The sequence below is a fragment of the Musa acuminata genome, chromosome BXJ2-8, assembly GCF_036884655.1.
Source record: "Musa acuminata AAA Group cultivar baxijiao chromosome BXJ2-8, Cavendish_Baxijiao_AAA, whole genome shotgun sequence".
NCBI lineage: Eukaryota > Viridiplantae > Streptophyta > Magnoliopsida > Zingiberales > Musaceae > Musa > Musa acuminata.
In genome coordinates this window covers 4313339-4327819 of record NC_088345.1, presented here as the reverse complement: position 1 = coordinate 4327819, position 14481 = coordinate 4313339, and the positions used below count along the sequence as shown (strand labels likewise).

Sequence of the window (14481 nt, the reverse complement as noted above, 5' to 3'; positions counted from 1 at the left end):
TCATCACCGATTCTATTAATAGAAATATCATAATCTCTATCTCACATTGATTTATCAAATATGGATCCCAATATAACTTGTAAAAATGTATAAATGAAGATACTAAAGATAATTAATTACATAAGAGAAACTATAATTAGCCTTTTAAACCCCCAACGATAATCAAATAGAAAAAAATTGGTGTATTAGATCCGGTTTAGAAAATATTTTGATCTAACTTAAAGAATATTAGGAAATATAAGAAGGGAACTGTAATCCTCAGTCTGAAAGATAAAAGGCCCAATTTCTCTCAGGAAACCACAACACATTTGCTCGGTCTGAGCTGAATGACATGGTTCACCCTTACAAGCAAGACATGGAGCTAATGGCAGGAAAATGTTCTTATATGTTGTTCATAGTGAATTCCCTGATAAGGTATGAAACATGGGGAAAAAATATTGTAAATATAAGAAACATTTGGCACGAAAAAAAACATGGGAGTTGGACATTTGGCACAGAACATGCAATGCGGAAACTACAGAATCTTATGCTGCAACATTGAGTAGAACACTGATGAAACAAAGAAATAGAACATGGCATAGAAATTAAGCTCACATGCTCAGCTTGAATCTTCATGTTCCGCATCTCACACTTTGGCCACCAACAACACCTGTATAAGAAGTTCTATAAACATAGGATTCGAACAATGAGGGAGGAAGAGATTTAACATGCAATGATAGAAATGAACATAGCAAATCTGTTGAAATTAGTATATATACATCATAACTTACAAGTACAACCTTGTCAAACAAGTTTACGTGAACAACCAAGTTTCTTATTTGGGGGAAGGTGATCTTGAGCTCTGCATGAAATATGCGCCCAAGGGTGATAGCAGATAAAGATTTCCTCAACTAGTTGAGGAAAAATTTCCTCGTACAGTTGAGGAAATCTTTATCTGCTATCAAAGGGAACCGGCAAGGTTGCTGCAGAAGATCAAAACAGATGAGTTTAACTTTCAGGATCAGCACTCCTTGCAACTGTGACTGGGCAAGTAGCATTATTCACCATGTAGTTAAGCTACCCAAAATCACCCTGAGGACAGAAAAAAATTGGAGGATTACTAATTACTCTCAAATGATTCAGTAAATGGACAGTTGCTATACTCATTAACCACTTGGACAAACAAAATGTTAGTAGCAAAAGGACATCTTGTTGACCTCTTGATCCTGTCAAACCCTCTATTCCCAGTGACCAAACAGCTTAGAGGAATACTATCGATAGCTTCATATATCTTTTCACCAGCCTCTCCCCTGTGGATCTTCATCACAATAACAATCTGAAAAGTTACAAGCAGTAAGTCTCTTGACTTTTAGCAAAGAATCATCTTTCTATTAACAGGTTTGAAAAAAACTCAGAAATAGATCACCTCCTTTTGCCTGGATAGAGTGCTGAGTATGTCCCAAGTTTTCAGCATCAGGCTTCACCCCATATTTCTTTGCGGTACCAGGGTCAGATAACTCTGTTAGTGTGGACAAATGCTTCTGCAGAGCCAAATAAAACCATTACCAAACCAGCTAAAGATTTCTATGGATTAGTAGTGAGATTACTGCCACAACCAGTACCATATATTTTACACTATGTGTTCAACTTCAAAAGTTATAAAGATATGAAAAAAGATAAAGCAAATTGGAAAGTGAGATCCATTAGCCTGAGACAATCATTTTCAATATATGCTTAGTATGTCACAACCTTTTCCTTGTTCAGTATGTAAACAATGAACCAAGTGAAAGAAAATGTGCACCAAGGGCAATTAAAAGAACAAAAATGCTTTAGCACCCTCCAAAAATGTGGATACATATACACGGTAAAGATCCTGTGTGCATTTATTTCGCCATCTCGAAATCAGCAAATCAAAATTGTATAGAGTTTTAATTTTCAAAAAAGTTGGTTTTCTTAAATTTTTGTGGATCCAAGATTGCTAACTTAAACTAGACAGCTCACAAATTTACATGAAAAGAAAAAAAATATATTGAAGACAAATATATGATAAATAAACATTTTGATTTGCATTAGTATTAAGCTGAGAGTTTAGTGTCTAAAGCTTTGTGTAATAAAACCATATTCAGTTCTAGGATAGTTGGAGAACCAAGACCTAATAAAAGACCAAATGCAATTCATTTCCTCGGTCTACCTTTTTTAGCAAAACCACGCGAGGTCCACCTAGAAGCAATGACACTTCTCCCCATGGACAGTTCCTCCTGGCTCACGGTAGATGTCATTTGATAAGGTCCACACAAATCATTATTTCTCTGAGAATTAGCCCTGAAGAATTGTCTTCTCTAGTGTGGGTTCCGCAAAATGTGCATGACAGAAAGCAGTCATACATGGGCGCATATGGGAGAGGAGTCAAATTTGAACTTTTTATTAAGCATTCACCAATTCTTCAACCGATGAAACTAAATATAATCTTATCAGTGTCACTAACCTTTTAGCATTTAGAGCCAACTCTTCATTTAACACCAACTAAATACAGAGATTTGAATACTTGCTGAAACAGGTAGAGGGTTATGGCCGACACCATAGAATGAAAGTGTGATAACAATCACGAGAAATGAACCGCACGGAAGGAAACTCCTAGAGGTAGAATCTAGAAAAGGCTAAAACGCAAACAATTCAAACACTTTAGTAGCACCTGAGGGTTTTCAGTTCTGAATCTCTTAACCCATTATAATTTGGTCAATTTTCTTGAAAGAACAAAATGATTTTCCAGTTCAACCATCATTCTCTAAGCGCCCGATCCAACAATTCGTTCCAGCTGGGGTTTCTTCCGTGCAGCCCAACTAAGGCTATCCACGATTTATCCCGATCGGGTTAACACCGAGGAGGCGTTAAAATGAAAAAGTTTCTCGCGACTAGCACAGATGGAACCAATGAAACCAAGAGGAAGAAAGAGGGACGCGAAAGGATGGGGAGAAAAGAACTCGGGGAGAATGTGATCCATACGAGATCCGGTGGTCTCCTGCATCTGCATCTCGCCCTCTTCGTAGTGGCCCTCCTTCTGGACGTTGACGAGGATGAGATGGTCGCCATCACACCGCTGCACGGCGAGAACCGCGCCGATCGGCCGCCTTCCTCACTCCTCGAAGCGATGAAAGAGAGCTGTGCGAGCAGAGAAACGACGAGGCGGCCCAAATAACCAGCGTGGTGATGATAAAGGCACCCCTTCTTTTTTCGTGCCTATATATTGACGAACATCGGACATCCGCGTGTAAATAACAGAAAAAGGGCGTTGCTTGCCACAGAGAAAACAGCTTTTGTCACCCAATAAAAGAGGGACAGCTCATCGGAAGCCACGATACATATCGTTTGTGGCCAACCTCGACAATAGCATTATGTCATAGCACAGCCCATAGGATAACATTATGCTATATTATTTTTGAATAAAAATGTAATATATTTTATTGGTAAAAATAAAATTATGTCACCACTGCGTTTAAATCAACAATTGCTCCTAGAAATACTTTTTCTTATTTACGAGAATAAAATTGTATCAGCCTTATTCACATTGGTTATTCAAGTCACAGAAAAAAATCATGTCAACATTAGCAACATTTATCAGACAATGAAATAACTTACAGCTTGTGAAGATATGAAATCCTCCAGTAGTTTCTAGCACAGAACAGCTCAAGAGAAAAAGTAGTTTAACCAAGAAAGAGCCCAACAGCATCAGAAACAATTCAAAGTTTAAAAATCATACTGAGAATTTACACATGACAAAGTTTGGATCCCTTTCCACAAAATTAATCAAGTGCACAAGATTAATCACAATTTTCTGATATCAGTACAACTTAAAAACAAGATCACTAGTTGAATTTTTTTTCTGTTCTGTTTTCTACTTCCACATGTTAACATAGCATATATTCTAGCAAATTTTTGGTCAAACTGCTCCAATTTCTATGGAGAGTGAGACATGTTGTGTATTTATTTTGGTCACCAAAGACTTTACTCTGGTTGTTATATATACATGGCCAATTGTGATAACAAAATGTGTTAATTTTTTTCAAAAGAAAAAACTCTATGAAATCAAGATTGAAATCATTGAACAAACACATGATTAAGTTTAATCTCAAGAACTCAAATAGTAGTACTCAGTAGAATGTGAAGCAGCATTTAGGCTTGTGTATTTCCAGCTATTGGAAGTGTTTGGTTGATGTTTGTCTAGGAGCTCCATAGCCAAATTTATGCCCAGTCATTTCATTCCCAGCTGAAGCACCTAAAAAATTCTCCAGGTGATAACTAAATGCCAGACTGGAGATCAGAGGCAGGAAGAAAGCTTGCTGCCTTACAGACTCCAACATAACTCTGCTACAATCTGCATTCAGAGAATCTTCAATCCATATTTAACCAGTAGGAACAGACAGAGCCACACAAGTAAAAGAGAACAATGCTCAATGAAGTTGAGATAACAAAAATGTGACAGAGAACTCACATGCATTAAAGTGGAGCATCAAACTTGAAGAGCTTTTTCTGACCATCTGTTGGATTAGCTAACCACCAGCAAAAAATCAAGGCAGCTACTGCAACCGAGGACACAGATAGTGTAGCCAGAAAACCAAAATGTGAAACGTCATTTGCAATTATTGCTACACCAAACATCAGAAGTTCAGCTAGGCTGGCCATTGAAACTTCTGTTATCCCTATCAAATTTGCTTTGGCAGTAGGAATTCCCGTTTGAAGAATCTGTGTCCCCACAACATCATATGACATATGGCCCAATCGTGACACTACCTGTTGAAAACAAAGATAAAAAAAACACCATGCAGTAAAATCCTTGTTCCCTGCAAAAGGTTAAATCTAACTGAACAAAAAACAAACATGGCAGAACCATATATCATTACGCTATGTAATTTTACGAGTTACCAAGGGAAAAGATACTATGATGCTTACAATCAAGGAGAGAAAAATTAGTAGTCTAGCTTGCTGAGTAATAGAACCGGCCCAATACACAGAAACAGCTAATGTGAGCAAAAAAGCATGAAAAATCAATCCAGCAGCTCCTGCCTGGTACAAGAGATACATTTTTAGATGGTGTTCCCAGAAAAGAGGTCTGAAAGCAATCAAAATACCATAGAAGAAATTGCAACCTTTAATATGCCGAGCTGTCTTACTAGACTTGCAGACATGAACGTCGCAGCAAAACCCATGATAGAGCATAATCCACTGAATCCACCAATAATTGATGGATTTATCCCTGCAAAAACCATGGATGCAACTGTGGTAAATGCATATAATCAAAATATCTGACCAAAAGCCCAGACATATAAGCTTAGCAGTTGCTATATCTTAAGTTCTCTACAAAACCAAAAATAAGTCACAGTAGCAAGAACAAGGTCTTAATGACTGAGTAGAATATGAGTAACCAATGCTGAAGCAAGGAAAAAAAATATAAAAGGAGCCACAACAATCTGAATATATGGATCACTTAGCTTGACCTTCAAATTAGGATCCATTTAGTTAGTTGCACGGTAAAGCCTTCATCCATGGCGAGGCAGTTTGTTTCATGCCAAGCAAAAGTTTCTCAAAACTGCGATTTAAACAGCAAACAGATCTGACCCAACTCATCTATCATGTATCCTTACATTCAATTGAGCAAGCATGATTCACTCTCAGTCACAATTATCTGTCTGACTGTTACTACTAAATTCAAGAGCAACATTATCCCAAAATGAATCTCAGTAGATAATACCTTGCCATGACAATTCCTAGCTCTCAGGGGCTTCCAAATACAGCAAAATTGACTATCTTAAAGTGTAGGCCATAATTTACCATAGCATTTCAATCTTCGAAATAAGAGAAGCATCATTTTACGGACTTAAAAAGGTTGTTTTCAGCAAGTTCATATGATTAAGCATGAGTAGATGGCCATCATAGGCATTCATCTCGGTGATTGCAACTATCAACACCAATAGTTAACTTCCAGTCGGCAAATCAGCTTTATCCCTTGGTAATAAACTGTAGCTTATAAATGGCCTCCTTATCTCAGTATCCCTCCAAATATGTTTTCAACCACAAACAGGGTCAGCAATCATCCCAATGAATGTCTATAGCAGAACCAAAAGATTCCTGTGTTTGGTATCCAGACACAGTTTGCAGTCATAGATGGCTCAGCAATCATCCCAGTGAATGCCTATAACACAACCATAAATTCCTGCATTTGGCATCCAAACATTTGGAAAAAAAATCCCAATGATATAGGACAACCATAAATTCCTGCATTTGGTATCCAAACATTTAGAAAAAAAATCCAACTTTATCCCTAAGTAGGTGATTTAGTAATTCCATTTCAAGTTATTAATTTTGCTAACCTCAAGAGAAGGTGACTTACGACCGCAGCCACATTAATGTTCTCAAGTCAGACTATCTCATAGGTGCAACCATAGAGGGCTTTTAGCCTACGGATGGTTTCGACACCAAGGATTAATGTTTCAACCATACCACTAGATTTGGACTGGCTCTAACCGGTCAAATGGCTGACCAATGTACAGATTGGCCCTGTATTGTCCAAAGGCAAGCTTACCAGGTAATAAGATGATTGATATTGAGCTGTATCGGTTGGTAACCTGCTGTACCTTTAAACCTTTTTTTCTTCTCTTTTCTGTTTGTGCTGCTGGTTCTTCTCCTTTTGCTGTTTGCCCAGGTCACTACCTCCTTTGCCACACAACATGGCACCAGTCCTCAACCTTCAGCTCCACCTCCTCAACCACCCTGTCCTCCTCCATGCCTCTCTCTCTCTCTCTCTCTCTCTCTCTCTCTCTCTCTCTCTCTCTCCCTCTCAATCATTGTTAGAGACTGATCGCTTCTAAAGTTGGCAAACTTGAACCATGTGAAACTTCCCTATGTCTCCTAACTTATAAGTTTTTCTTGTTATGAACAATAAGAGTAGGATTTTTATACCCAGATTAAATTTTAGTAGGTATTAAGAGTCTTTCAGACAGGAGATGAGTCAATAGATTCATTTGGTGGGTTAAATATGAACACATAAAAGCTGACTTCATCAAGAGACAAAAAGACAATAACCTATCTATAGATAAAAGTAACTTTATTAGTAGCCAGGAGGAGGCTCTTTGGTCATGATCATCACTGGGTGTGACTATTGGGAGTTTTTAGACATCTTCAACTAAATGAATGAGAACATAAACCCTTGTGTCATTGTAATTTGAAGAAAATAAGGCGAACTTTATTTAGAAAAGTTATTGCATTCCTAATAGCTTCTCTAGACCCTCAGACAAGGACTTTATTTGCAACCTTGTCAGCAGAGTTGTGGAGGCAGATGCATTCACCAAAAGGTGTGGCAGAACCCAAATAGTTGGGACACTATCTTTGTTGCTGTGACAACATTTTTGCTTCTGAATTAGAGATTCAACTCAACCATCATAGACGTTCTTACTTCATGGGTCACATTCATTCAAGTGAGTGCAAATACATTATACATAGGCTGTTTACAGCTTCTGAATGAGCACAAATTTTCTGGTCACATTAATGACAAGCACAACCATAACCTCCAAAAGCTAGCACTCGATGCAGCAAAACCGATTTATTTCTATGTGAATGTCTAGTTAGTGTAGCTTATAATGATTTACCATGCCCTTTTAGGAGGCTATTTGTTTGTGAATGTAGCAGTGGTTCCTACTTTCAGATCTTACATTGTTAATTAATAGAATGTCTTATCTAGACACAGATGTGTTATATAATGGTGATAGAATTCAGACAATAATAATTTAAATTTTAAAACTAAGACTAAATAACATATAAGAATCTAATTGTGTAAAAAAATGTTGGGTTCAAAAATCATGTGAAAGTTGGATCTCCACCAGAAGTGTAGGGTTCTTAATAAAGAGTTATAATTACCATGATGTACTAGGAATGCAGTCATTATGGCACCAGGTGCTAAAGCAATATTGAAGTAAAGAAGCACATATGCCAAACTTGCAGGAAGCACAGGCTGATGCTTATATTCCTTCCAGCCATGTCCAAACGCATCTAGTCCATTTTCAACTGCATATTTTCTAAGTGTTAGACATATCCATAAATATAACCTTTGAGATATGAGAAATAGTTGTCATAGAGTTTGAGTAGTCCAACCGATCTTCCTGGCATCAAACAAAGAAGATGAACCAACAGGTTTAACGCCAGATCTTGAGCAATCAAGAACACCACTGGAAAGTGAATTGATAACATGACCCAGGATAACCTGCAAAATAAACACAAAATGAGTGAAAGAAGGAATTCTAATCAGCAATTAATATACTCATAAAAGGATACGGAAAACTTACCAGAATAGGTTGCACAGATATTGTTAAACCACAAGCAAGTTTTAAGCATGTCACTGGATTGTACTTTGACAACAAAATGCCGAAGAGTGAAGCACCAGCTATCTGCAGACAGTCTATATATGAGAAAAAAAAAATCATGAAAATTTTGTAGAATTGGAATCTTTGATTTTACATGACAGTAGTAATGTTTACCTCACAAAGAAGATCAACTCGACTAAGTACAGAATTTGCTTGGGCAAGTGCAACTGGCCTGTTTCTGCCTGCTAACTTCCAGGGAAGCAAAGCAGGGGAAACAAAGAAGAAATTTAGCTTATATGATTTTCACAATTTTGTTAAATCAACAAGTGCAAATCATCCAAATTACCATAACAACCCAATCACGCTCCATCGTGACCCCCAATGCTAAGCCTGCAAGCCTTTCAATTGCCCCAGCCACAACGAGTACCATGAACCAAGGTTGGAGAATTACAGAAGATGTAGAGCTTTGCTTTACGGTATTATTTAGTGCATATATGATCATACTAGCTGATAACAACTGAGCAGCTGTCTGACATAATAAGATCATTGACAAAAAGTTTAAAAACAAGGAACCATAAAGTTCAAAGGAAAAATTCCCTGGCTCATAGTTATTACTAGCCAAAGGAGAAGATCTAAAGCATAACAAAGGTAACAAGGACACCTAAATACCTGAATAACATTTAGGCTATGATATGCAGGAACTCTAGGGAAACAATCCATAAGTTTACCAACCAATGGGCCCCCAACAAAAATGGCTAGCTGTGTATAATGAAATGTGTCAGTCACAACCTTCTTTGAATATTCAAGGAAAAGTCAAAATTTTCAATACCTTTGTGAAGAAACCCACAACAGCCACAGGCAGAAGACTCGGATGAACAATTGCAACAGCAGCAGGCCAAACGAAGTTCCAGAGTTGTTCGACTAAATTTCCCACCAAGGAGATAGCATATAGAACTGCACTTTAGAGTCATAAACAACTAAATCTTAATATCAATGCTGACAAAATTGCTGCCAACATAAAAATATTATGTTCTTTTGGTAAGTTGCATAAAGAATTATGTTGCTCAATTCAAAGACAAAATTCAATGACTGCATTGCAATTTCTTTTAATATTTGCCTAGACTGCCTGCATATACTAGAGATATCGGCTTACTACATGAATCACATATTCCTTTGTTCAATAACTTGTATATATTCTCTGAAACTGAATCACTACTATTTGGACTATTCGTATTGAGGGTTTTGTTTTGTAGATGGGTTAATGTCATTGTAGTTTTCAAGAACTTACTTCTGTAGCATGTGATATGTAATATTGAAGTCTCAGACATCTTGTGATGGCTTGATCTAGGTTTACAAGATTCACAAAGATATCTCGCTAAAACTCACCTTATCCAAACACCGAGTGTTTTGCAAAGGTTTGTTTCACAAGGCTTTTTGGCCTACCATTAAGAGTAAGAAATGTTCTGGCATTAAATGCTTATTCACTACTATTCATATGCCACATATGCCATGAGCATGCAAATGTTCATTCAAAGCTGATTTCTATTTCTAAAGATTGAAAATACATCCAAGACAAAAATTAATAGGCTATCGACTTGTGCAACAATTTCTACAAAATGATTGGCTACCATGATACACCTGTTCTTCCTAAGATGGTCTCAATTAAACATAGAGCATTTATTTCTGAAATATGTACAAGTGATTATAGCTTTTTAGCACTTCAGGTCTTCATTCTCTGAAGCATGATAGTGTTTTTAAAATAATGTACTTGGAAAATCTTGACGTGGAGATAGCTTATGATAGGAAGCATCCAGGCTCTCTAATAAGATACTAAGTGATATGGGGTAATGTTCGAAGTTACTGGTTTTTGGAGTGTATTTCCTCCGCACAATGTCATGCTCAAAAGATGTCTCCATCATTAAAATCCTGTATTTCTTTTATTTGTTTACTGGGAATCCAATCACTCTCTAGGTTAATAAATAGAGAGCTACAAGAGGGAAGGTCATATTAAAGGAGATGGGTTCCAACTGGCACATCTGCTAAGCTAAGAAAATTAGCCCAGATGTTGGCCTTTATCTAATCAGATGATTGGAATATCTAATAAGTTCAACAACAAATTTACTGCATGAATATTATATTCTTATCATTTTTTGGTATCCTCTGCATCCTGTTTTTCTCCAAACAATCTCCTATGAACTTGGAAAGAAGCACGAAGGTTATCTCTTGCGGAGGGGAAAATGTTAATGGTCTAATTTTTCAAATCTGGGAATTGCAAAAAGGATTTTGAGGGACTCTGAATTTCACAGCTTAAACCGATGAGAAATGCTGTCTGCAAAACTTGTATTAGATCCTCAGTCTCTGGAACAGCTATGTATCAGCCAAGCATAAAAGCAAAGAATCTTGGCAGCCCTATCATTATGCTTGGGTGTAACAGTGATTCTCCTTGTATTTCAATTGATACTGGAAAGGCAGATAAACCAGGACACCCTTGGTTACCAAACACTCCAGTGATAAGGAATATCTGGGAGTCAATTATATGTTTGATTTTGAATTCTCTATCACAAGAACCTAGTTCATTTCTCTGATTGGAAGTTGGTGAACTTACTACACGAACAAGGTTGGCTCATCCAAAATATATGAGGATTTTCAACATACCTCTGACTATGCATGATATTTCGATAGATCAGGCTGCAGCATGCATAACATGCAAAAGTGTGGCAGAGACTTATATGTAGCAGTTTGTTTCCTTGGGTGCTTAGGTGGAGGGTTCCTTACCTTAGAAATGGATATAAATAAGCTAACCATACGAGATCATTTATTGGAAGGCTAGTTGGGAGAGGATCCTAACATGGAAATACCTTTCACCTACTTGGCTGAATGTGAATGGTTTAAGCCTAAGGTGTAAGTGAGGAGGAACCAGTTGGTCGCACTTTATCCCAAAGTTCAATTGCCATTTGCTGAGCACTATCAAAAGGTTCATGAGTATCCATGGTGTGCCTTTTAATGCCATGGATATAAATACTTGCTCATTGTTTTGCTTCATGTCAAACAAAAATGGCCTCTGCATGTCTTCTTCGAGGTATTTGAAGAGCGAAGAATGTTCTAATATATGGAAGAAAGTTTATTTCCCTTGATCAGGCACACTCTCTTGCTGTTACGCATGCAGTCATGCTAAAGAATATTTTGACATTAAGTCAATACCTGAAGGAAAATGGAACAACTTGGAAAGTATCAGAACATCAGAATTCTTCTATTTTCTCCTGGCGACCTTCCCCTGAAGAGCGTTTTCCAATGGTCAATTTTGAAGGAGTTCAGAGGAGAGGATTGACATGACTAAATGTGTTTAGCTTCAAAACACATCTGTCCCTAAAAGAGTTTGCTCATGTTAAGATCACACACATTTTGAGAGAAGGAAACCATCTTGCTGATTGGTTACCAAAATGGGATATTGTGAACAGAGGGAAGGTTCAGTAATTTTATGATTTTCTAGTGGAACTGTTCAACCTGTGTTAGATTGATAGTAGCGGTTGTATCCTCGATATAGGTCTGTTTGTAATAAACACTATGATGTAATCAGACTTTGCCTTTTAGAATATAAAAGTTCACACATATTCCAGTTTCTACTTTAAATTAAATCCTGTAGGATCATTTAAAAACTACATGTCAACATAGCATAGATTTAAAATTTGACTCCAATATAAAAATACCAACAAATGGATCTTTACCAACAACGAGATTATTGATTGTAACAAAAAATAACATAATCTGTATATATTGTTCTCAGATAAAGATGGATATATAAGGTGCAAAACTTCAAATTCTATCCTATCATGAAAGAAATGACATTTAGCATTTTTTCTTTAATTGAAGATTGAACCTACCATATAAACTTGCAGGATGTGTTGGAGTAGCTGCTAGAGCATCTTGCTCTCTTTTAGATAAAACCTGAAAGTGAGGTTCCAAAAGTTTCAAGCTAATAAATACTGAAGATGAATAACCGACAAGCATAATCAAATAGTGCCAGGGCATTAAAATATGTAATTGATGTAAGCAGATGTACAGATAAACACACAGAATGAGAGAGAGAGAGAGAGAGAGAGAGAGACTATACATGTAGGTTTGTGAAGACATGGTTTGCATCTGTCTTTTTGCTCGACAAATCTAAAGGTATAGAATCAAGAATATCAGATTTCAGATGAACTGATATTGAGCAACTGGATGAAAGAGGCCTAGGATTTTCTGCAACTGTATTCTCAGCTGCTACATTGTCACCATCAACATCAGTGTTTGTAGCAAAGCATTTTGAAGTGAATACATCCAACCTGATACAATAATTCCAATGTTCATCATATCCAGTGGTTAATAAATCAGATTATAATGATGCCCACAAAGTCTTCATATGATATGCTTTTAATCTTCCCATATGTGCATGGAACATGAATTCAGTAATGTATGTATGTATATATATATATATATATGCTCTGTTGGGTCCTGTTCATCTAAATACTAAGAAGGAGATTAGGTACACGACATCAACTATGCAACCATGCGCAGTTTATGTCATGAGATAATTCACCAACCACCAGAACATCCTCTATTTTCTGGAGAGATATATCACAATCAAATTTTGAATTATTTCCACTTCCAAAATTTCTGCAGTCATGTCCATAGCTATTTAATTAGTAATTTAGCTCATCTACAGTTACAAACACTCTAGTAATTGAACTAAAATCAATAAGAACCTTCCTTATTTCATGAGCATCAGGAATGTAAGAACTTTACACTCCACCATAAGACCCTACATTGCTAGTAGCATATCCATGTATCATTTCCCTTATTCCCCAAGATTGTCCATTTACTGTGGTTCTAAAACCATCGTGCTCATTGATTTCATCATCTCCATATGTCACTAACCACAGAGGCGAAATGCTTACTGTTGGAGATTGTCAAAAGACATTGTTCTACAACAAACACAGATGTCGCAATAAAAATACCATAAATCAATTAAACTATGATCAAGGCCTTCCAATAACTAGTAAAACCTCGATTGAATCCATAACGCACGACAGACAATCTGCTGTATGGATGTTTAATCCAACTTATACGTTACTAACAGCACGTTCACCTTGTCACGAAGAAGCCTAATTGACCCAGAAACAGCGGGGCTGCCGCAAGCTAAAACTACGGATCTCCAAGGATTTCATCCAAGATAATCCAAGCTTCCAGTGCGATCTAAGTTCAATTTTCCGCTACAACTATCTCCTACAGAAGCAACTTCACCAATTCCATAAATACGCTACCCATCGGAGACCCGAATGAATCACCTGCGAATGGGGCAGCCGGAGGGCCTCAGCCTCAACCGTCGAAGGTGGCCAACGCATCGGCGGGGGTTCGGCTTCGCAGAACCCCGGATGAGAGACGAAACTCCGCAGCCGGGAGGAGGCGGAGGCAGCGTCCACGGGGAGGAGACGATGAACGGCGCCATGAGTGCTTCAAGAACCTTCGTCTGACGCCGCGACCGTCCTCTCCCCTCCTACTCATGCAGCCTCGCCTGTCGAGATCGAAGAGGATTCTAGGGTCTCAAAAGCAAAATCCACCGTTAGGCTCTCTCTCTCTCTCTCTCTCTCTCTCGCGTCCTCGGCTCATCCGCATACGATGGAAGGGGCGGCACCATGGAGAAACCGTGGAGGCGAGGAAGAAGGGCTCTGTAAGTTCGCAGTACTTTCGGGGTCGTCGACCGTCTGATCAAGGATGGACGGCTGGCAGGGGGGCAAAGGTTTTGCGTGGCGAAGTTTGGGCGTCTTGATCAAGTTGGCCTATTTCGGGGGGCTATCCGCGAGTTTGGGCGTGTCGATCATACACCGTATAAAAATGGTTTGTGCCCCTTTTTTGAATTTTTTGATCGATTTTTCTTTTATTTTTCGACGGGAAAAACCCCTCCGGCGTGCACCGTATAAGATGGATTTTTGTAATTACCAAAAAGAAAGGGACATTTCATGCGAAACTTCGCAGCCTTGCCGTCACAATTCCCATTCTCAGTGTTTACCATAATTTTCTTGTATTTTTTTATATATTCAAACAAGTACTTATCGCATATTCCTCGAGTTTAGAGTTTTCTTTTTTTTAGATATTTTTATTTTTTTAAAAAAAA

At 37.8% G+C, this 14481-nt stretch overlaps 1 protein-coding gene across 4 annotated transcripts; it reads right to left on the bottom strand.

Annotated features, from left to right (window-relative positions):
• Positions 1-356: 356 nt before the first annotated feature.
• On the bottom strand, positions 357-14158 carry LOC103993694 (solute carrier family 40 member 2, chloroplastic). 4 transcript variants are annotated; one of them, XM_065120020.1, is made up of 18 exons: positions 13655-14158; positions 12442-12652; positions 12212-12275; positions 9160-9284; positions 9000-9089; positions 8677-8859; positions 8505-8579; positions 8313-8414; positions 8122-8230; positions 7888-8034; positions 5124-5230; positions 4927-5040; positions 4469-4767; positions 2983-4351; positions 1406-1520; positions 1197-1315; positions 771-1071; positions 357-649 (listed from the first exon to the last, which is right to left on the bottom strand). In XM_065120020.1, the coding sequence occupies exons 1-13, from the start codon at positions 13813-13815 to the stop codon at positions 4474-4476; spliced, it is 1782 nt and encodes a 593-aa protein (XP_064976092.1). In that variant the 5' UTR covers positions 13816-14158; the 3' UTR covers positions 357-649; positions 771-1071; positions 1197-1315; positions 1406-1520; positions 2983-4351; positions 4469-4473. The 4 variants fall into 4 exon arrangements, with proteins under 4 accessions (XP_064976092.1, XP_064976093.1, XP_009412126.2 ...); XM_065120021.1 differs by having other exon boundaries at positions 780-1071; XM_009413851.3 differs by having other exon boundaries at positions 357-1071.
• Between the last annotated feature and the right edge of the window lie 323 nt (positions 14159-14481).

Bases quoted from the DNA above. Each gene is read 5' to 3' on its own strand.
- LOC103993694 (XM_009413851.3), bottom strand. From the start codon at position 13,815: ATGGCGCCGTTCATCGTCTCCTCCCCGTGGACGCTGCCTCCGCCTCCT. The intron at 12,653-13,654 runs GTGATTCATTCG...TTATTGTATCAG, and splicing joins TCCGGCTGCCCCATTCGCAG to GTTGGATGTATTCACTTCAA. The intron at 8,860-8,999 runs GTATTTAGGTGT...TTATTATGTCAG, and splicing joins ATAGCCTAAATGTTATTCAG to ACAGCTGCTCAGTTGTTATC.